At 37.5% G+C, this 22,803-nt stretch overlaps 1 protein-coding gene across 1 annotated transcript in view; it reads left to right on the forward strand.

Moving 5' to 3' along the window:
• The window catches only part of SAMD8 (sterile alpha motif domain containing 8), a 46,676-nt gene extending 24,212 nt beyond the window's left edge, over positions 1-22,464 (forward strand). The window contains exons 2-6 of the mRNA XM_069460659.1: positions 3,352-3,944; positions 14,565-14,660; positions 16,714-16,831; positions 21,487-21,637; positions 22,160-22,464. Coding sequence (XP_069316760.1) covers positions 3,367-3,944; positions 14,565-14,660; positions 16,714-16,831; positions 21,487-21,637; positions 22,160-22,464 — 1,248 coding nt within the window. The 5' untranslated portion in view covers positions 3,352-3,366. The remainder of the gene's footprint in view (positions 1-3,351; positions 3,945-14,564; positions 14,661-16,713; positions 16,832-21,486; positions 21,638-22,159) is intronic.
• The last annotated feature ends 339 nt before the right edge of the window (positions 22,465-22,803 follow it).

The raw sequence follows: 22,803 nt of genomic DNA on the forward strand, positions 1-22,803 counted from the left end.
CCTAATTTCCTTATTTTATCAATGTGTGTGAATCTGTATCTGTCATATTCTTTATTCAAAGTCTCCTGTTCCCTGTAATTCCTATGGCACAACATAAATATTAAATGGGCCCTAAAGCTTTTTATCATCTTTTAATATACCTCTTTAATGTAGGCTTTCCCAGTGTTAGCTAAGTAGTGATTTAGTATGGGCCTCTATTATGTAGTAGCATACAATTAAAGGACATGCAGTGACCTGATGAAGCAGAACAGTGGAGTGTTTCATGCTTCTAGGGCATTCCCACAGTAGGCTCAGAGACTTCCAGGTGGCTTCCGTGTATGACAAGTCATATTTTCTAGCAGCTAAAATGTCAGCATCAAAGCCTGTTAGCCTGGCTGAGGTTATAAAGAACTGGTGAGCTAAGACAGGAAAAGAGAAAACCATGAAAGAAGAGAATAATATTGAGCAGAGTATTAGATGAAACTGTGCTAAAGAATAATGCTACAAGGATGGGAGTGACGTGGAATCCATTAGTGGTAAGCTGTTGGAGAAAGGGGAAAGGTAGCAGAATAGAAATAAAGTGACTGAAGAAATCTGGCCATATTTTGTATGAGAGGAGCTTCTTTCTCAGATTTGCTACTTCATGACTGCTAGAGAGTTTGTAGCATGTGCTTACTGGATAGCCAAGGATGAAGTAATTTCATCAGAGCATACCTTGGGGAAAAGAAGATATGGATGTAGTAGGTAGGGTGAAACCATCTAGTTATGGGTGTGAATTAAAACATGGCAAAATCGTGTTTTTAATGGAATTTTATATGTGGTATATAATAAATGATATAAAACAATGTATAATGTGTAAATTTCACGTGTTAAAGTGAGGAAATCGTAATTCTTTGACCTTTGGGGTGGTGATGATATACTATAGCTAAAAAGAGTTGAATAAGAGTTTTTGTAACTCTACAGTATGTAAGAATTAGACAACTTTTTAAAAAATAAGGACTCCTTGTAGATGGATGTGATGTTAATTTTCAAAGACTAAAAAACTATGTGGGTTGATCATATTAAAAGCTCTATTTGGAAACAAAATATGATTTAAGCCTTCCAAAAACTAGGATTGCTTTTTAGTAATTAAGAAATAAATACTTAAGGATTAACTGGCATTTTCATGGCATTCATCTGTGGGTGAATTTTGTCAAGCATGTTTCTTGTTTTCTGAATAGTTTTGATGATACAAGTGGTGCTCATGTAGTTAAAGTGTCTGCCTTTGCCGAGTGATTGTAAGTCTTCATGGAAAGAGTTTGTGTGGATAGGGGAAGAATGCAGAGCAGTATTCAACGTAAGGAAGTGTAGAAGGTTTTTCATAGCCAAAAATGCATGTTATAAGGCAATGATAAACATGCAGGTCAGGAGTGTGTAGCATCTGGGAGGAGAGGAAGAGGATGCTATCATCCTGAAGAACTTTCGTTTGTCCTTTAGGATAGAAGATTATTTATTTGTATTGATGTTTTGTTCTGTTTTTTAGAGTAAACTTTCAAAGTAAAGTTTAATGTGTATAGAGGAAAGTGTAGTTCACAAGTATACAGCTTGATGAATTTTCACAAAAGGAACATATTTGTATAACTAATAGCATCATTAGAAAACAGACCATTTGTATTGTAACTGATTTTTTTCAAGCAGGGTAGTAGGTATATGCATGTTCATTGTATCATTATTCTTTTTTTTATGCTTTATGGTTTGCCTACCATATTTTTAAAAATCATCTCAGAAGGAAATATAATCTTTAGAGATCTGGAAAATGTCAGAAAACTCACAGGCTTCAGTGGTTGAGAAAGTACTTTTGAGAAACAGTGTTTTTCCCACGTAGACCTTTGTCTCCCTTTTATCTAATATACTTTATAAACCTTATAGAGGCTCAAGTCACTAGAAGTTTTACAATAGAAAAAGACCATAAACTAGAGCTGTGTGGGATCAATGTAGTAGAAATTGTTAGTACTTTTTAAAACATAGCACATTATTGGCTTTTATAACTGCAATATAAAGTTAGGGTAATCAAATTTAGGAGTACACTGAAGTGATAGTTTTCGTTTAAAAATTTTATCACAAAAATCTCGGTCATAGTTTAAGAATGGAATGCTAGGCTGGGCGTGGTGGCTCACGCCTGTAATCCTAGCACTCTGGGAGGCTGAGGTGGGTGGATTGCTCGCGGTCAGGAGTTCAAGACCTGCCTGAGCAAGAGTGAGACCCCGTCTCTACTAAAAATAGAAAGAAATTATCTGGACAACTAAAAATATATATAGAAAAAATTAGCCGGGCATGTTGGCGCATGCCTGTAATCCCAGCTGCTTGGGAGGCTGAGGCAGGAGGATTGCTTGAGCCCAGGAGTTTGAGGTTGCTGTGAGCTAGGCTGATACCACGGCACTCTAGCCTGGGCAACAGAGTGAGACTCTGTCCCCCAAAAAAGAATGGAATGCTAGAAAGAACTGAGTTATTATTAATTCAAATTTATAACTAGTTTAAAGGCTTTATATTGGTTATAGAAATTATGCATATAATAGTTAGAAATATGCTTAATCTAAAGGGTTTCCCAGACTTACAGTTATCTATTTGTTTTTATGTTTTTTCCCCTGGGTAGAGAGGTACTTTTTCCATGAACATGGAGATTTGATTTTTTTTTTTTTTTTTTTTTTTTTGCATATAACAAATCTTTCTATATGTCTTAAATTTTTTTTGAGACAGGGTCTCTGTCTGTTGCCCAGGCTAAAGTGTAGTGGCATGATCATAGCCTGCTACAACCTCAAACTCCTGGGCTCAAGCGACCTTCCTTCCTCAGCCTCCTGTGTAGCTGGGATTACAGGTGCGCACCACCACGCCTGGCTAATTTTTCTGTTTTTCGTAGAGATGGGGGTCTCACTATGTTGCTCAGGCTGGTCTCAAACTCCTGGCCTCCAGTAATCCTCCTGCTTTGGCTTCCCAAAGTGCTAGGATTATAGGCATGAGCCACTGCACTCGACTATATATCTTAATTTTATGAAAAGTATTAAAATGGGATTTTTCTGAACTGTTTCTCAACAGTAGGCTTTTTAACTAAGTTGTGGCTAATATGCTGTGGAAAAGCCATTTGTAAAATATCTTTCTGTAAAAATGTTTGGTCATTAGCTTTTCTTCTCCTGTTGGGGTTATATGCATAAGATTATTAAAATGTTAATCTATTGAAAACCACTCATTATTGAATATTTTTTTCTTTCACTCTAGAAGCCAATAGGACAGTCTAGGTAATTACTATTTCTAGTATGTTTATGTATATTTAGTCTTTGAAGAACTTGTTAGGATACACTAAAGTTTTTGTTTTGATTTCCTGTTATCGCTTGACAGGCAGTGGAGGGGGAAATGGCAGGTCCTAATCAGCTCTGCATTCGCCGCTGGACCACCAAGCACGTAGCTGTGTGGCTGAAGGATGAAGGCTTTTTTGAGTATGTGGACATTTTATGCAATAAGCACCGACTTGATGGAATCACATTGCTAACACTGACTGAATATGATCTCCGGTCTCCTCCTCTGGAAATCAAAGTCTTAGGGGACATTAAAAGGTTAATGCTCTCAGTCCGAAAATTGCAAAAAATACATATTGATGTTTTAGAAGAGATGGGCTACAACAGTGACAGTCCCATGAGTTCCATGACCCCTTTCATCAATTCTCTTCAGAGTGCAGACTGGCTTTGTAATGGGGAGCTTTCACATGACTGTGACGGACCCATCACGGACTTGAACTCCGATCAGTACCAGTACATGAATGGTAAAAACAAACATTCTGTTCGAAGATTGGACCCAGAGTACTGGAAGACCATACTGAGTTGTATATATGTTTTTATAGTATTTGGATTTACATCTTTCATTATGGTTATAGTCCACGAGCGAGTGCCTGACATGCAGACCTATCCACCACTCCCAGATATATTCTTAGACAGGTAAGTTTGCTTTTAATTGCTAAGTTTGTAGAAGGTTGCTAGAATAACAGCAATGATAATATATTTATGATAATTATGTTGTTTGTCATTTTTGTGGTTGTGGTTGATGTATACTTTCTATTTGCTTTATCTGGTGGTATAAAAAGATATGATTTGAAATCATCTTTCTCATTTAAATTAGACCTAAACCTGGGTAAGTGAGAAAGACCACTGCTTAATTTATTTTTCTGTAGATACAGCTCATTGGGCACTTAAGATTTTAAAAGGATGTCTTGGCCAGGCACAATGGCTCACGCCTGTAATTCTAGCACTGTGAGAGGCTGAGATGGGCGGATTGCTTAAGCTCAAGCGTCCAAAACTAGCCTGAGCAAAAGCGAGACCCCGTCTCTACTAAAAATAGAAAAATTAGCCGGGCTTGGTGGCACATGCCTGTAGTCCCAGCTCCTCAGGAGGCAGAGGCAGGAGGATTGCTTGAGTCCAGGAGTTTCAGGGTTGCAGTGAGCTATGATGACAGCACTGTACTCTAGCCAGGGTGACAGAGTGAGACTCTGTCACAAAAAAAAAAAAAAAAAAAAAAAAGGAAAAAAAGGATGTCCTGGAATGATATCTGTAGTAAATGGAACTTGGTTGCTTTTTTTTTTTTAAATAATTAATAGGGTTCTGCTTTTTCAAAAATACGGTAGTCTCTTATAAGACCAAATGAATTAGAATTACCACAAATAGTACAAATGGATTCAATGATAGTATCTTGTTTTTATTAAATACTGAATACATTTAAAAATATGTAATACATGAAAAATAAGAATAGAATAATAAAAAATATTCAACTATTTTTATATTTGTGAACTTATCTTTTTAAAATTTGTATTGCTTTCTTCTTTTTTTTTTTTGCCAGTCAAATTTAGCAGTGGGGGGTTGAATACCAACTTTAGTAACACTAATGTTAATAAGTTCTGATAGCCCATTACCATCAGACCAGCCCGCTTTCTTGTTTTTATAAAATATTTTGCCCTTCTGAAAGTACCTTGTAGCATATGTATTTTAAAATGAAATGAATTAAAAATATCTACATTAAGATGGCAGAATAACATATACATCACATTTTACTCCCTCTCAAAGCCTGACTAAAGCTATAGTAGAGAGTTTTTTGGTTTTGCTTTTTTAAGTTTTAAGCCCACAGGATGGGCTCCCATATAAAAAGGGAATGAATGAACGCTGTTTATTATATGGGAGATTTCTCAAAGCTCTGGATGCTGGAGGTGAAGGGATGATGCTAAAATAAGGAGAATTGATTGAAAGCTGTTCAAGAAGCTGTTAGATCCCTGTATCTCCTCTCCTGTTCTATACGGTTTTCCCAACTGTAAACAGAAGACCCTAAGGAAGTAAGGAAGAAAGCATGTGTAAATCTGGGGAAAGAGTACTTTAGGCAGATGAAACAGCTAGGTGCAAAAATCCTAAACTGGGAATGTGCCTGGAATGTTTAAGGAACAAGTGAGAGACAGACGGGGAGAGCAGTTGGAAATGAGGTCTGAGAGGAGACAGGAAGCCAGGCTGTATAAGGACTTGAGGACTTCTGTAAGGGCTTTAGCTTTCATTCTAAGTGAAAAGGAAAACCATAGGAAAGTATTGAGAAGAGTAGGGGGATCTGATTTCTATTTTAAAATGTCATTCTAGATGTATTGAGAATAACCTGGGGGTAAGGGTAGAGAACCAGGGATCAGTTAAGTTATTGAATTCATCTACACAAAGAAGATGGTAGATTGGATGAGGGCAGTAGTGGTAGAGATGGTGTGAAAGAGTCAAATTTTATATATATTTTAAGTCGAGCTAACAGGATTTGCTGATGAATTTGGATGTGAGGTATAACAGAAAAAGAGAAGCCAAAGATTATTCCGAGATTTTTAACCTGAGCATATGGAAAGATGGAGTTGCCATTTAAAGAGATGGGAAGACTGTGGAAGGAGCTGACTTGGAGAGAAAATTAAAAATTAAGGGTTTGATTTTGGACATGTCAGGTTTCAGATGTCTTTTACACCAAATCAGATGTTGAGTAAGAGATGGAAATATGAGTGGAGTTCAGAGAGAGAGATCTAGGCTAAGATTTGAGAGTCATTAGCACAAGGAAAGCCATGATGCTGGATAAGGTATCCTAGCAAGTAAATCCACAAGGGAAGAGAAGAGGATTGAAAATGGAGCCCAGAAACATTCTAACATTTAGAGGTCAGAAAATGAGAAACCAATAAAGAAGACTGAGAAGGTCAGGAGAGAGAGAGAGAGAGAGAGAGAGTAGTATCCTGGAAGCCAAGCAAAAAAAAAGTATTTTAAGAAGGCAGGAACAATTAGCTATGTCAGATGCTGCTTAGAGGTCAAGTAAGATGAGGAGGATCATCAGAGACTGTGACAAGAGTTAATAAGGGCAAAATGTGTTGTCATGGGCTCAAGAGAGAATGTGAGATGTATTAAAATTTATGTGAAAGTATATCTCCAGAAATATGAAACAACATGAGCACAAGGTTATTTGCTGTGACATTACTTTCAATAATTATAAATATTAGAAATAATCTAAATGCTTATCCATGGGAAACTAGTTGAATATACTATGGTACATCTACACAATGGAATACTATTTAGTCATAAAAAAGAATGAGGACAATTTCTATAAACTGACATGAAGTGATTTGTAGGAAAAACTCGGTAGCAATGAGCACCATGAGCATACAGATCATGGTTTCTAAATACCATTCTCCACTAAGAGGAACCAGACCAGGGCTTCTTAGAGAAATGGCTGGTTTTAAGTTTGGGGCAAGAGAAGTATAAAACGAGTCTGAAAGACGTCTTGTGCCATAAATCAAGGAAGTGTACGAAACACATGGAAACATGTCAAAAGAACATAGGAGCTGGCTTAAAGGGGCTCCCACTGATCAAATTAGCACAATTGGAACAACAAAAAGAATAATGATGGTAATGGAGTATAATATATTGAGTAAGAAAAATAATCTATGAACCCATAGTAATAAACAAACAAAAAATAGTGGAGTGAGAGGGGAAGCTCTTCAAAAACAATACCAGCAAACAAATGTGGATGGCATGACTATTTTTTATCTTATGATGTATAATTGATTCAGGCAAGTCATGCTAAAATCTATTAGGTGAAAGGTCATTGGGGAGCAGCATATTCACATAATCTGAAAGTATCATCTCACATATTATTTAATTACAGAGGAAATAAGGTGCATTTACAAAGGCAAGATCTGGCATGCATCATCTTAGCCAAATGATCAAATATAGAATCACAGTGGGACAAACTGACATGTGCATTGGAGTTGATTTTCACAGCATCACCTATGTAATAGTCTTGTCAAAAAAAAAAATTTAACCTAAATCTAATCCTGAGGAAATAATCAGACAAATCCAGAACATGGAGCATTCTACAAGACAGCTGATCTAGACTCTCCAAAATATGTCAGTGTCATGGTAGACAAAAGCCAGGGGGAATTGTACAGGAAATTGAAGAGATATAACCAAGAGCAATGCATGAATTTCAATTGGATCTTATATTAAGAAAAAAACTGCTATAAATGACATTTTGGGGATGTTTAAGAAAATTTTAATATGGACCACATATTAAATGATGATATTAAATCAGTGTATGATTTCCTGGGTATAATAGTGTATAGGGGTATTAGTGAAGTATTTAGGGGAGAAGTGTCATAATGTCTGTAACTTACTTTGGGGGGGAGTTTTAGCCTCCCCTAAAAGAGTGTGTATATGTACATAGGTATAATATAGAAAGAATGAAATAAAGCAAATGTGGCAAAATGTTAATTATTGTAAACAATTGATGGATTTAAGTGAAGAATATAAAATGCTTATTCTTTCAGCATTTTTTGGTAGAATCAGAATTTTTCAAAATAAAAGAATTGGGCAAAGAAACGAGAGAAAGAGAAAGGGAATGGAGAAATTGGAGACAATTAAATTTTTCCTGTAGGGACAAGTTTTCCTATAAGGATAGCAGAGAAATGGAGCTATAGCTTGGGAGGTGTGTGGAAGGACATGGGGTCAAGAGGGGTTTTTGGTTTTTTTTTTGATGGGCTATATGATAGCATGTTTGTTGTATTGATGACTCTATTAGTAGGGAGGGCAGTGATGTCAGAGGAAAGAGAGGGTACAATTTTTGGAGCCATGTCCTTAAGTAGATGAAAAGGGATCGGGTCTAGTAGCTAGAAGAGGCTGACCCTAGGCACTTGGACTATTCGTCTGTGACAGAAGGGAACATAGAAAATATGGGAATGGGTAGAAGATTGCTGTATGTCATAGTGGAGCAAGAGGACGTGCTCTCCTGATTGTTTTTATTTTCTCTGTGTACAGAGAATGAGAATGGAGAAACGGATGGAGGATTGAGCCGAAAGGATTAGAGGTGTAAAATAGGCATCTAGTAAAGTGATCTAATAGGGCAGGAGAGTGAATAGACTTGTGTAATGTAGCGACAGCACTAAGGGACTTCCTGAGCTTAAGCGGTCTTGGCATTGTGTTTTTACCAGCCTCATCCAGCAACAGATACAGGTATGGAATCCGCAGAGAATTGGATTTAAGCAGGGTTGAGTTTTGCAGTATGACAAAGGAAAAAGAAGCAAGGGAGCAATTATAATGAGGGATCATGAATTCAGGCAGATAAGGAGGGAAATAAGGATATGAAGTAGGTGAAGGACAGTGAAAATGTTATAGGATCAATGGATTTTAGGTCTCAGAATTATTGAAGACAGGTACGAGAAGAAATAAGCTGGAACGACAAGAGGTGTTGATGAGTGTAAGATTCTTGAAATTGAGATTATAAGGAGTAACTTCAGTAATGACAAGGTCCAGGTTACAACCATGGATTTGGGTTGGTATGGCAGGGTAAGGGACAGTATCACAGGAAGAGAAGTAAAAGTAGAATGACTAAGAACACAAATACAGCAGAAGTATTAGAAAGAGTGACAGTGAACCAGAAGCTAAAATCTTCAAGAAGTGAGAGAATGGATGCTAAGTTCTATGGAGTCTATAACAAGTTATGACAGGAGAAAGGTGGGTGGCGGGGGTGGTCTGGTAGAATGAGGGTTTTATTTTAAAATGTACAGTTCAGTGGTTTTTGGTATATTTACAGAGTTGTGTAAGCATCACATTGTTCTCATCTGGGCATGGTGTCCTGGACATTTTCATCACTTCAGAAAGAAACTCATACCATTAACAGTCACATACTCCATCTCTCCTCCCTCCAGACCCTGGCAGCCACTAGTCTACTTTGTTTCTGTGAATTTGTCTATTCTGGATATTTCATATAAATGGAACCGTACAATATGTGGCCTTCCTTGTGTCTGACTTCCTTCACATAGCATTTTTTCAAGACTTGCCCCATATTGTAGCATGTATCAGTACCACATTCCTTTGTATTATCAAATAATATTCTATTGTATGGATATACCAATTCTGTTTATCCATTGCAACAGTTGATGGGTGTTTGTGTTATTTCCAATTTTTGGCTATTATTGATAATGCTGCTATGAACATTTATGTACAAAGTTTTATATAGACATATACTTTCAATTTGCAGTGGGGATTTGAAACCAAATTTTGCCTAACTCTTTTATCTACAATAACACTCACTATAAAATTCCATGCTCTTAAGCATCTAAACTTTATTCATAGGTGAATGGTAGAGGTGCCGTCAGTGTTCCTCCTATATCCCCTTGGATCTCTTTTCCATTTTCTTGTGCACAGATACTCCCAACATCCAGCAGATGTATCTCTTTTGTTGCAGGGCTGCTCTTGGGCTGTTGGAACACACTTTGTCTGCTTGAAAAAAAGCCAAAAAATTCTTAGAGGCCGGGTGCAGTGGTTCACCGCCTATAATCCTAGCACTCTGGGAGGCCAAGGCAGGAGGGTTGCTTGAGCTCAGGAGTTCGAGACCAGCCTGAGCAAGAGTGAGACCCTGTCTCTACTAAAAATAGAAAAAATTAGCCTGGCGTGGTGGCACGTGCCTGTAGTCCCAACTACTTGGGAGGCCGAGGCAAGAAAATAGCTTGAACCCACAAGTTTGAGGATACTGTGAGCTAGGCTGATGCCATGGCACTCTAGCCCAGGCAACAGAGTGAGACTTTGTCTCAAAAAAAAAAAAAAAAAAAAAAAGGCTTAGAAATTTCCATCCCTCCAGCAGTAGTCCTTAACCAATGACTCATTTCTCTTTGCTCTCATTGGAACAACATTTGGATTGGACCTACACTGTCCCAAATTCCCCATAGGACTGATCCAAAGTTACCCTTTCCTGAGTTCCACACAGGGCTTTGCTTGATGTCTCACCCTTGCTTTGCTTCCTTGTTTTCTGATCTCATACCCCACTACCCCCATAGGGGAACACTTCCTAATAAATCATTTTCATGCTGATCTTTGTTTCAGGGTCTGCTTCTGAAACTTACTCCAAGAGCTTCAGCACATTATAAACAGAAAATTATTAATAGAAGGAAATAGGAATGTTTCTAAAGGCAAGCCCACCTACGACAATGAGAAGTGATAGCTGATAACCCTAATAGCAAGGGAGGCATAAGAAGAACCATAAAAAGCAAACATAAATAATGGAAAAACCACATCAATCTAGATCTCAACTGCCCTTCATTTCTCAGTAGTCCCTGAGGTCATTACCCTGTACAGTGTAATAATCAGTGTTCATAGTGATGACTCTGAATTACCAAAGAAAATTAAATTCTATCCAGAAAAAAGGGATATACATGTATAATGCGTCTTAAAAATCTTTGCATCAAAATAATATGGGGGGCCGGGCGCGGTGGCTCACGCCTGTAATCCTAGCACTCTGGGAGGCCAAGGCGGGTGGATCGTTTGAGCTCAGGAGTTCGAGACCAGCCTGAGCAAGAGCGAGACCCTGTCTCTACTAAAAATAGAAAGAAATTAGCCAAACAACTAAAAATATATATAGAAAAAATTAGCCGGGTGTGGTGGTGCATGCCTGTAGTTCCAGCTACTCGGGAGGCTGAGGCAGGAGGATCGCTTAAGCCCAGGAGTTTGAGGTTGCTGTGAGCTAGGCTGACGCCACAGCACTCACTCTAGCCTGGGCAACAGAGCGAGACTCTGTCTCAAAAATAAATAAATAAATAATAATAATATGGGGGATTGACGACACATTTGACACGTTCCTCACAACACTCAACTAAAATGACAACAAAAAGGGGAAGAAACTCTATAAATCCATGAAGACAAAAACAGTGATAATAGTGTAAGTTTGGAAAGTAGAAATCTGAGTGCCTGTTGTGAAACTGGGGGTGGAGGGTGGCAGTGCCCAAGGGATGAGTTTATTTGTGCTTCAGAGCACCAATAAAACTCACACAACAGGAGGTACCAAGCATCACTCAAGGCCAGGTACAGACCAGAGCTAAATATGGAAGAATTGGTTAAAAATCTATTTAAGGAGGTTTTAGACCTGCTCTACTCCAACAGAAGACTGGTGGTATATTCTCCAGAGCAGTTGAATGTGAGGCACTGTGGACCTGAGTGCACTGTGGACACCATGCCCAAATGAGAACAAAGTGCCATATGTTTTCAAGGGAATTAACTAAAACTCTATGTACTAATCTCTGAGACTTCTAGCTCTCTTTCTTAAGTAGCCAGGTGTATTTCCCATCTCCACTCCCACCTGGCCCTGATCCTCCAAAAAGGGTAACAGAATCTTCTCCTTGAAAAACCTAGAAAAAAGGACTGTAGATAACTGGTTGGGGGGCGGGGGCGGGGAGCGGATATCCTTATTTAATCAACCAGACCTCTGCCTAATTACTCTACTGTTAGAATTGCTAAAATGAAAAAAAAAAAAAAAAAAAAGAAACGACAATACCAAGTCCTCTTGAGGATGCAGAACAACAGATACTCTCATATGTTGCTGCAAAATAATATAACTACTTTGAAAACAGTTGATAGTTTCTTAAGAAGTTAAACAAACACTTAAGATAGGACCTATCTGTTCCACTCCTAGATGTTTACCCAGGAGAAATGAAACATGTCCATGCAAAGACCTATATATGGTCTTTATCTATGATCACCAAAAACTGGAAATAACCCCAAATATCCATCAGCCAGTGAGTGGGTAAAGAAATTGTGGATAAAGAATTGTATATGCAATAATGTGGGTGAATCTTAAATGTATTATGCTGACTGAAAGTAGCCAGATACAAAAGGTATCTGGGTGAGTACTGTATAATTTCATTTATATTCCATTCTGGAAAAGGGAAACCTTTAAGGGACAGAAATCAGATGAGTAGTTGCCCCAGGGCTGGAGGTGAGGAAGGGATTGACTACAAAGGGACACAAAGGAACTTTCCAGAGTGATGAAAATGTTCTATATCTTTATTGTGGTGGTGTTATATTACTGGATGTCAAAACACATTGAACTATACAGCCAAAAAGGGTGAAATTTTCTGCATTTAAGTTAAACCTCAATAAATCAAACATCCAAAACAAGTTCCCCTTCCCGCCTCTCTTTCTCAGAAAACAACTGAAAAACAACTTCTTTTGCACCATCAAAAGAAGGAGTAAACTGAGAAAGAAGAGGACAATGAGATTCAGGAAACAGAGAATCCAATATAGAAAAGAAAAATTTCCAAGATGAGGGTTAATTTTATTCCAATAAATAGCCATCAAGGAGGATTAGAAAATGCAACCATTCTAAATTGGAAAAAGAAGGAGAAGGGCTCTAGGAGAGATTTCTTTCAAGGAAAAATTGAAATTGATAGAATAGTTTGGGGATGAATTGGTGATAAGTACACAAGAAACAGAGCAAACTAAAAAAAGTGGTATTTATCAGCTCTAGAGAATTATAAGAAGTTGCATAAGAAAGGAATTTAATCATAGTTCTCTGCTGACTCAGCTATGAATGCTATTTATAAGCTTACATTAAGTAAAAGCCAAAAATTATTTTAAACAAAATGATGAAATAATAAGAACATGAGAGAGACTCTTGTGTGTACATGTGTGTTGGAGGAGTGTATGACTAAAAGATTTAGTGCCAGATGAAATGTCTATAAAAGTAAAAATGTTGACCAGCCTAAAAAATAAAAAAATAAAAAAAAAGTAAAAATGATTTCCCCTGGGAAGCAAGAATTAGGTATAGTTTGGGGATAGGGTCAGAAAACTTTTCATCATAAGTGATGTAAAAGCCTTTTAACTATGTAAATATAGTATATAAATATATATTATCGTTTTTAAAAAGTATTCATTTTGAAACTTTAAATTTTTAGAAGTCATTTAAAAGAATCTGTATCTGAAAATCTGTTATGTGAAATAACTTTCCCCACTAATATAAGATAATAAGGCAGCAATGGGTTAAAGTACATAAAATGAGTCTTTTTCCTGATGTAAAGTCCCCAAATGAAGATGAGTAAACTATCCTCAGTTACTCTGAATAAGGTTTGGAGTAGACTGTTAATATCTTTCTTTTCTTTCAGATTTCATGTTTTTAAAAAAATCTTTATTTTCTTAGTTATAAAATTAACGTACGTCATTGTATAAAAGTTTTTAGTGGAAATATGCAACAAATAAAAATAAAACCATTAATAATCCTTTGGACTATTTCATTCCATCTCCCTTTCTTCCTTCCTCCCAACCTCTCCTCCCCTTCCCCTACTTCCTCTCTTCTTCTCTTTCTTTCTTTTTTTTTTTTTTTTTTTTTTTGAGACAGAGTCTCACTTTGTTGCCCTGGCTAGAGTGCCGTGGCATCAGCCTGGCTCACAGCAATCTCAAACTCCTGGGCTCAAGCAATCCTTCTGCCTCAGCCTCCCGAGTAGCTGGGACTGCAGGCATGCGCCACCATGCCCGGCTAATTTTTTCTGTGTATTTTTAGTTGTCCAACTAATTTCTTTCTATTTTTTTTTAAGTAGAGGGGATCTTACTCTTGCTCAGGCTGGTCTTGAACCCCTGACCTCGAGTGATCCTCCTGCCTCAGCCTCCCAGCGTGCTAGGATTACAGGCGTGAGCCACCGCACCTGGCCTTCTCTTTCTTTTTAAACTAAGAAATGTGACCTGTCCTTCATTAGTGGATAATCACAGGAGCTGTGAATTTGGTGAGGAGAAAAGAGGGACAAATGGAAAAGATAGAAGAAAACAGGGTTAGAAAACAAAAGAGGACATAGAGAAAGAAGTAAAACAAAAAACCAAAAACTCTACTGCTTCTAAAACGACACCAAATATATTTTTTTAAAAATAAGTCACATTCAAATTCTGATTGTCTGGATTCTGACATTAGCACATCATGCAAGAAGTGGACCTTTCCCTCACTGTCTTTTGTAGGCATTCTTGTTTCCAGGGTCTGCTATGCTATAGTATGGGAGAAAAAGGTTATTATAATAGTTCTTTGCAGAGAACCATGACTGGGAATCACAGATGATAAACAGGTTCTGATAAATGGGGTACTTTGTGAAACAGATTTTTTCCCCAGGCTGTCCAAATATCATTTTCAGAAAAAAGTGAAAGTTACATAAAGCAATGTTAAGGTCATTGTTAGAATAGCATCTTATTGAAAAGGGTAGTATCATTTCCATGCACCTATCTCTCTTCAGTTCAAAAACAAATTTTTTTCTGTTCCAGCGTTCCTAGAATCCCATGGGCCTTTGCCATGACAGAAGTATGTGGCATGATTCTTTGCTATATTTGGCTCCTGGTTCTTCTTCTTCACAAGCACAGGTACCTCATCTATTCCACTAAAAGACTGAAAAAGTTTTAACTCTCTTATGTCAAGGTCATCAAACCTTGTCTCTCCCTTTGCAGTTTCCTTAATTTCTTTCTCTGGTCAGTGTGACATTATAGTTATTAACAAAGGAAAATGTTTTGGGTTTGATCAACAACAGAGTCAGCCCAAGGTGATACCTACATGTTTAGTAATACTCTGAATATATTTTGTGGGGAAAGATCAGAGATGTGGGTGATCAGCCTCGGGCCAGCCATTGCCAGTCCAACCGTATCTCTCTTTAGAAACAAACTGGAAATGTCACTTCCTATAGAAGGATAGAAACTCCTCCAAGGACAGTCTTTGGTCAAGTGTTTAGATAGAAGAAATTGTTCTCTATTTGGAGGAAGCCCTTTAAAAAAGAGATCATTTTGTACAACATGCACACTTATTTAGTCCATGTGGTTCACTTCAGGTGGTATAGGATGTTGCTAAATAGGGAAAGTGCTTCTTAGCACTTTCACCAAAAATATAAAGGGAAGAATTTTTTTAATTAAAAAAAAAGCAGAAGGGGGAGCTCCTTTCCTAGTTTGGTGGAGGAAATTATTTGATTTAAGTAAAAAATAGGCATAGTGAGGAAAAAATTTAAAGATAAAATTTGTAGATATCTGCTGTCCATTGTTTTTGCAACACTGGAGAAGAATAAGGACCCTTTCTTGAGTTTTTGATCCTTTGTCCTTACTAGGAAGTGCTTGAGGTAAACCACAGTACATGGGCGTTAGGTCCTAAGCAGCAGTTATTTCAGTGCTTTGAAGGTGGAAAGAAAGGTTGATGATTGCTATTCTTGTCACACTTTTAGGCCATATTGCACCTCATTCTCTCCCATTTTGTCCTGTTTCACAGCAATATTTTTAATTCTGCGTTGCTTAAAACCAGAGATGGTTTAAAAACATGTATCTTACTATTGCTTTCTGGTTAATTTTGCCTTGCAAAAAATCCCATGGATTTGAATTTATCTATTCTTCAAAAAAGTCTTTTACCTTATAGGAAACCTTGATAGGTTTAGTAAAGCATAGCAGTGGCCAGTGAAATGCAACTGTTAATGTTTACTTAGTCAAAGAAAGTATTTCTCAAAGTGTTTGTACCACTTCTTTAGAATCACCTGGGTGCTTGTTAAAATGCAATTCCTAAGCTCTGTTCCAGTTGTGCACACTAATGTTTGAAACAAACCTAGCCTTGTGTTCAGTGTTTTTTATTTGAGGGAGGGAGGAGCATTTAGAAAATGTATAAAGCATGGACCCTGTCAAAACAGAATCTTAGTCCGTTTTGGTTTAAGACATTTAAAGAAATAATATAACGGTAGAAGTAATGTCACAGTGCAGTTCATGATTACTCAAAGGACAGTTATTCAAAAATTTTGCTTGATATATATTTAATATAAAACTTAATATTTATTAAAAACTGTGTATTTTATAGCTTAAGTTTAAGTTAGGAGAAGTTGCAAGGAATATTAGATAGCTACTATCATTAACCAATTTCCAGCATTATTGAGCAAAAAAACCCCACAGTCACAGGTGTTTAACTTTACCTTTTATAAATAAATAATTGTTGAGCAATTTATGAGTAGTAAAACTAACTCCAGGCTTACTAGTCTTCTACCTTGTATAACTCTTTTATTTTCTCTTAGCCATATGTTCTTATCAGTGAAATGATGCTCTTAGAATCTGACCTTAGGTCTGCACTGTTCAATGTGGTAGACACTAACCACATGTGGCTATTTAAATTAACTAAAATAAAATTTAAAATTCGATTTCTCAGTCATACTAGTCACATTTCATGTGCTCAAGAGGCACATGTAGATAGTTTATTGGACAGTGTAGAGAACATTTCCATCATTGCAGGGAGTTCTATTGGACAGTGATGCTTCACATGGTCTCTAAGATTTCCATCCTCTTCAAAAAGTCTAGTGGTTTTTTTGCTTGCTCTTCCTTTAAGTAAACATTTGATGCCTGGGGGTTTTTGGTTTGTTTTCCTCTGATCTTTCCCTCTTTTTGGTCGCTGTGTTCACAGGTCAATACTCCTGCGAAGGCTCTGTAGTCTGATGGGCACTGTATTCTTGCTTCGCTGCTTTACCATGTTTGTGACCTCCCTCTCCGTGCCAGGACAGCACCTGCAGTGTACTGGAAAGGTAGCCTGCTACCTTCTTTATCGCTCCTTGTTCTTCGTGGGTTGATGGCACAGTATATGCAACAGGGCTAAGGTTTTGCTTTTGGTATTAAAATGTGCTTTTTGGTATTTGCAATATTTGTAATAAACATGTAGAAATAACTTGGTAAAAATCTTAAGCCAAAATCTACCTCCCTGTTACTTCTGTGCATTTATTGTTCTATGCTATGGAGCTGTAGGAAAAAACTATCTTTCAGTTATCATTTTGCCTTACATTTCCCTTTCCCATCATCCTTAGCATCTTTGAAGTTCTTCATATGGCATGCTCTGGTCCCTTCACTGTCCTCATCATTCCTTTTTAAAAGATGTTGCAGTTTGACCATAACGTATCTCATTTAAAATATAGTACCCAGCATTCTAGACTTTACTTTTTCTGTGATACACAAAATAATGGCTAATTTTTGTTTTCGTTTTATATTTTATAGCTTGTTGTTTTGGTATACTGCAGACATCTCTTCTGGTTAAACTTAGAGAGGAGAAATTATGCAGATGGGGACAAAAACAGAATTATGAATTGTTAATACTTAAAAAAAAGACCCTGAAAATTACCTGTACTTTATACATATAAAATTCGCTGTCGTGACTCATTAAATTTGGACAAAAGAATGCATTATCCTATTTTTCTGAGCCTTTGTACTTTAGTTCTGTGTTCCTAAATGTTCAAATGTATGTGTTAACACCTTTGTTGTTATTTCAATGTTGTGTGTAACAACATTCAAGTTCAGTTCTTATACTGCAATACAAATAGCTGAAATGCCAACAAGAGAAGATTAAGCAGCCAAAGGAGATCAAGAGCTAAAAATGTACCCCTGAGCTGAAGGGTGACAAAACTTTCTCTGGGTATTAGGAACGCTTAGGCTGACCAGTAAGAAAGGGGAAGGGTTAATATGACCACTTAGGATTTCCTGTAAAGGAAATGTTTTATTTTTAAGGTAAAAGCTATTTGGGGCCGGGCGCGGTGGCTCACGCCTGTAATCCTAGCACTCTGGGAGGCCGAGGCGGGTGGATCGCTCGAGGTCAGGAGTTCGAGACCAGCCTGAGCAAGAGTGAGACCCCCGTCTCTACTAAAAATAGAAAGAAATTATATGGACAACTAAAATATATATATACAAAAAATTAGCCGGGCATGGTGGTGCATGCCTGTAGTCCCAGCTACTTGGGAGGCTGAGGCAAGAGGATCGCTTGAGCCCAGGAGTTTGAGGTTGCTGTGAGCTAGGCTGAAGCCACGGCACTCACTCTAGCCCGAGCAACAGAGTGAGAATCTGTCTCAAAAAAAAAAAAAAGGGGGAAAAAAAAAAAAAAAAAAGCTATTTGGTTTTTCTTTTTCCTAAAAAGAAAAAGTAATTTTTCTAATTATAAAATTATATAAGCTTCTTACAAAAATTCAAGTTATATAGTAAAAAGTAAAAGCTCACATAATTCCCTTTTTTTACCCCACCCTATAACTGTTAACAATTGTATATATAGCCATACAGACCATGTTTTTATTTGTTTGTTGCCCAAACTATAGTGCAGTGGCGTGATCATAGCTCACTGCAGCCTTGAACTCCTGGGCTTAAGGGATCCTCCTGCCTTGACCTCCCATAGTGCTGGGGTTATAGGCGTGAGCCACTATGCCCAACTACAGACCATTTTTAAGCATGCTTACACACTCACACATTATATAGATAGATGTTTTTTATAGAAGATAGGATTATATTGCAGACGTTCTTTAGCTTATTTTTCACCTAATGGTATGTTTACTTTTTTATGAAGAAATACATATAGCTATATTCATTTTTTTAACTGCACAGTATTCTGTTGTGGATACTAGTCTCCAAATGTACATTTTTGTTGTTTCCAAATTCTATTTATAAATAATGCTATAGTAAACGTGCTTATACATTTGTGCTTTTGTACTTACTTAATTATCTCCTTAAGATAAATTATTGGAAGTAAAATTATGGAATTAAAGGACATGCACATTTAAAAATGTGATATATATTGCTAAAATGCCCACTCGAAGAGATGAGTTTTTCACTACTACCAGCATGTATACATGTCAGTTCTCCCACCCTCTTGCCAGCACTCCCATTATGATTAATGAAAGATGGTATGTGATACATTTATGGTCTTATTCTTTACAATTTATATCTTTAATCTATCTTGAAATTGTTTCTGTACATGGTGTGAACAGTTTCCCCAAAATAGTATGCTAATCGAGTAGGGGAGATTTTAAAGAAGAGAAATATAAGCCTTTTACACTGAAAAGAGAATTTCGTATAGCTGAGGGATTTAATTGTGGGACAGCCCCTGAAGAGAGGGCTGTATGTGCATAGGGCTGCAACATATGCTACAAAAATAAATTAGATACCATCCCTCTATGGTATGGACAGCCCCTTTTCTGTCTCTAATGACGATTTTTCATTATCATTTGGTTATATATGAATATTTCTATTCAAATCTGCCCTAAATACTGTTAATTGCTTTGAATTTTAACCTACTTATTGACCCGTATTATTTGCAGTGATCATTAAAAATAGAAAGTTAAGGTGATAGTAACTAGCAATCAAATCCCTTACAGTGAACTCCATAAGGCATTTTCATTGTAATAAATTAATTGCATTCCCAGAAATAGGGAGTTTGGGGACAGAACCAAGAACATGTCTGTTTTTAAAATTTAGAAACACTTAAAGGAAATTTCTACACCTTGTCTTGTCAAAGCATCCTGTTCATTCTGCTCTGTTGTATTCTGGAAGAATATATGGTACATTTAAGATGGGAATGGATAGGGAGACTTGAGTAATTGAGGAATAATTGCCTTCTTTTGACTGGCATCACTTATTTCCAATCCTTGGTTGAGACATTTTCCTAGCAGTCTCTTTGCTACATGATTTTTCACTTTCTCAAGAGTAACATCTCAGCTGGGCACAGTGCCATGCATCTGTAGGCCCAGATACTCTGGAGGTTGAAGCAGGAGGATTGCTTGAGGTCAGGAGTTCAAGACCACCCTGGGCAACGTAAGTGAGACATCATCTCAATAAAAGAAAAAAAGTAACATTTCTAACCCTATGCTCATTAAAGATCAAGTAAGAGCCAAACCATGTTCAGTGCATTTGTTTAGTACCTTCTCTTTCTTTTTCTCCAATAATAAATTCTTCTCCCTCTCTTTCCCTCAACTGAGGCAGAAAGGGAAGGCTGGGCAGTGTATAATCAGAAGGTGAGATTTCTAATGAGATTGTAGTATCTAGTAAGATTGTGTTATGTCTTTTGGTCATTAACCATAATAGAATCTTTAAGACATAGGGCTTTGGAATTGGATTCCTTGGGTTCAAATCGTACTTACTAGCTGTTTGACCTCTCTAAGCCAGTTTTCTCATCTGCACAGTTGAATCACTTCATAGGATTGTTGTGGAAATTAAATGCAATAATACATAAAGCACTCAGCAGCATGTCTTGCACATAGTAAATGCACATAAAATTTAACTTTTTATGCCATCATTATTATGTGTTAAATGCCTTTTTTTAAGTGACTATCCTTTTTTTTTTTTTTTAAAGCAACTATCACTCAAACTCTTCCTCAAAATGGATTGCCTTTTTAAGCTTATGTGTAGGAGTTAGGATAGGTTTGGTTGCTGATAACTGGAAATTCAAAGTGGCTGTGGTTTAATAAGTACCCAGTGGTTTATTCTCTCTCATAAAAGAAGTCTGCACTGGATATGGTGGTTGACGCTTATAATCTCAGCTACTTGAGAGGCTGAGGTGGAAGGATCTCTTCAACCTAGGAGTTCAAGGCTGCAGTGGGCTGTGATTGGTCTATTGCACTATAGCCTGGGCAACAGAGCAAGACTCCGCCTCCTTAAAAAAAAATGTCTAAAAGTAGGTACTCCAGGTCTGGTACGATAACTATGGAGTCATCAAAAAACCCCCGTGATTCTTCTGTTTTTCTGCTTTTTCTGCTCCGCTATCTTACCACTTGGCTTGCATACTCAAGGCCACTTTGTGATCCAAGATAGCTGCTAGAGCTTCAACTATCACGAGTCTGAGTTGTAGGCTACAAGAAGGAAAGGTGGAAGGGTAGAAAAGACTTCCTCCAAATTGTTGTCTCTTTCCTTTATAAATGCCTTCCCAGAAATCCTTTATACTTCTACTTACATCTTATTGTACAGAATTTAGTCACATGGCCACATCTGGCTACAAGGGAGGCTATGAAATGCAATGTTTTGGTTGAGTTCATTGCTACCTCAATATAGTTGAAATTCCGTTACCAGTGAAGAAGGGGAGAATGGTTATTGAATGGTAGCCATTGGTCTTTGTCATAGCCTATTTTTTATTGGCAAGAACAGCCAAGCAAACACTACTGTGATATTGGATTAAAAAGTTAGAGATGTTTTTGTGTTATAGTGGCCTTTTTATTGTAAAGGAACTTGCAATAGAGGAATTTGAATTATAGTGATTTCATTTAATTACCGAACTTTGTCCACCCATTCTTGAGGTCAGCCTAGACTGAGGGCTTGGTTGCTTTGGCTTAGATCTTATTTCTAACTCAATCAGCATTTGAATTTCAATGGAAATGGATGTTGGGAAGCTCCCACCTCCCTAAGCATTTGAAGTACTAATTCATAGCTTTCTTTATAGATATATGGCAGTGTATGGGAGAAATTACACCGGGCCTTTGCCATTTGGAGTGGCTTTGGTATGACCCTGACTGGCGTTCACACTTGTGGAGACTACATGTTCAGTGGCCACACAGTTGTCCTAACTATGCTGAATTTCTTTGTCACCGAATGTAAGTATCTCTTGGGTGCTTCTGTGCATATTAGATAACTAGTTTCAGAAGAGGCTGTGGGAAAGGTGTCAAATTCTACAAAGACTAGGCAAAACAACCTGACCTAAGAAACATGTGATGGAGAAGCATTGAAAGGAATGTGGGCCGGGCGCGGTGGCTCACGCCTGTAATCCTAGCACTCTGGGAGGCCGAGGCGGGTGGATCGCTCGAGGTCAGGAGTTCAAGACCAGCCTGAGCAAGAGTGAGACCCCGTCTCTACTAAAAATAGAAATTATATGGACAACTAAAATATATATACACAAAAAATTAGCCGGGCATGGTGGCGCATGCCTGTAGTCCCAGCTACTCGGGAGGCTGAGACAGGAGGATCGCTTAAGCCCAGGAGTTTGAGGTTGCTGTGAGCTAGGCTGACGCCACGGCACTCACTCTAGCCTGGGCAACAGAGTGAGACTCTGTCTCAAAAAAAAAAAAAAAAAAAGAAAGGAATGTGGTTTTAAAATGATCTTTCTGTCCTTTTCCTAGATACTCCAAGAAGCTGGAATTTCTTGCACACTTTATCCTGGGTTCTCAACCTCTTTGGAATCTTCTTCATCTTGGCTGCCCATGAACATTATTCCATTGATGTGTTTATTGCCTTTTATATCACAACAAGACTCTTTTTGTACTACCATACACTGGCCAATACCAGAGCATATCAGCAGAGTAGGAGAGCGAGGATTTGGTTTCCCATGTTTTCTTTTTTTGAATGCAATGTTAATGGCACAGTACCTAATGAATATTGTTGGCCATTTTCAAAACCAGCAATAATGAAAAGACTAATTGGATGAAGACTGTATCTTTGTAATGAGTTCATGATTAAATGTACAGTAGTTGTTGAAAATGAATAACTTCACTTTCTCCCCCTTGGTTGTTCCTGGATGCCTTGCTTTTTGGCTTAAATGTTGACAAAGTAAAGTTTCCTGTTCTGAGCAAGGCTATGATTACAAAAAGCAAGAAAGAATATTCAAGAGTCCTTACATAGCTATTTGAACAGAAAGCTTAAGTAGATGTTTTCTGCCCCTTGTTTTTAGAAAGACTTAATGTTGTGATTGAAGTCAGGGTGTTACTCTTACCTGTTAAGTATTTGCTTATTAAACTTAAGCAAATCAACTCAAGCAGTTTGCTGA

This window comes from Eulemur rufifrons, chromosome 28 (assembly GCF_041146395.1).
Source record: "Eulemur rufifrons isolate Redbay chromosome 28, OSU_ERuf_1, whole genome shotgun sequence".
Lineage (NCBI taxonomy): Eukaryota > Metazoa > Chordata > Mammalia > Primates > Lemuridae > Eulemur > Eulemur rufifrons.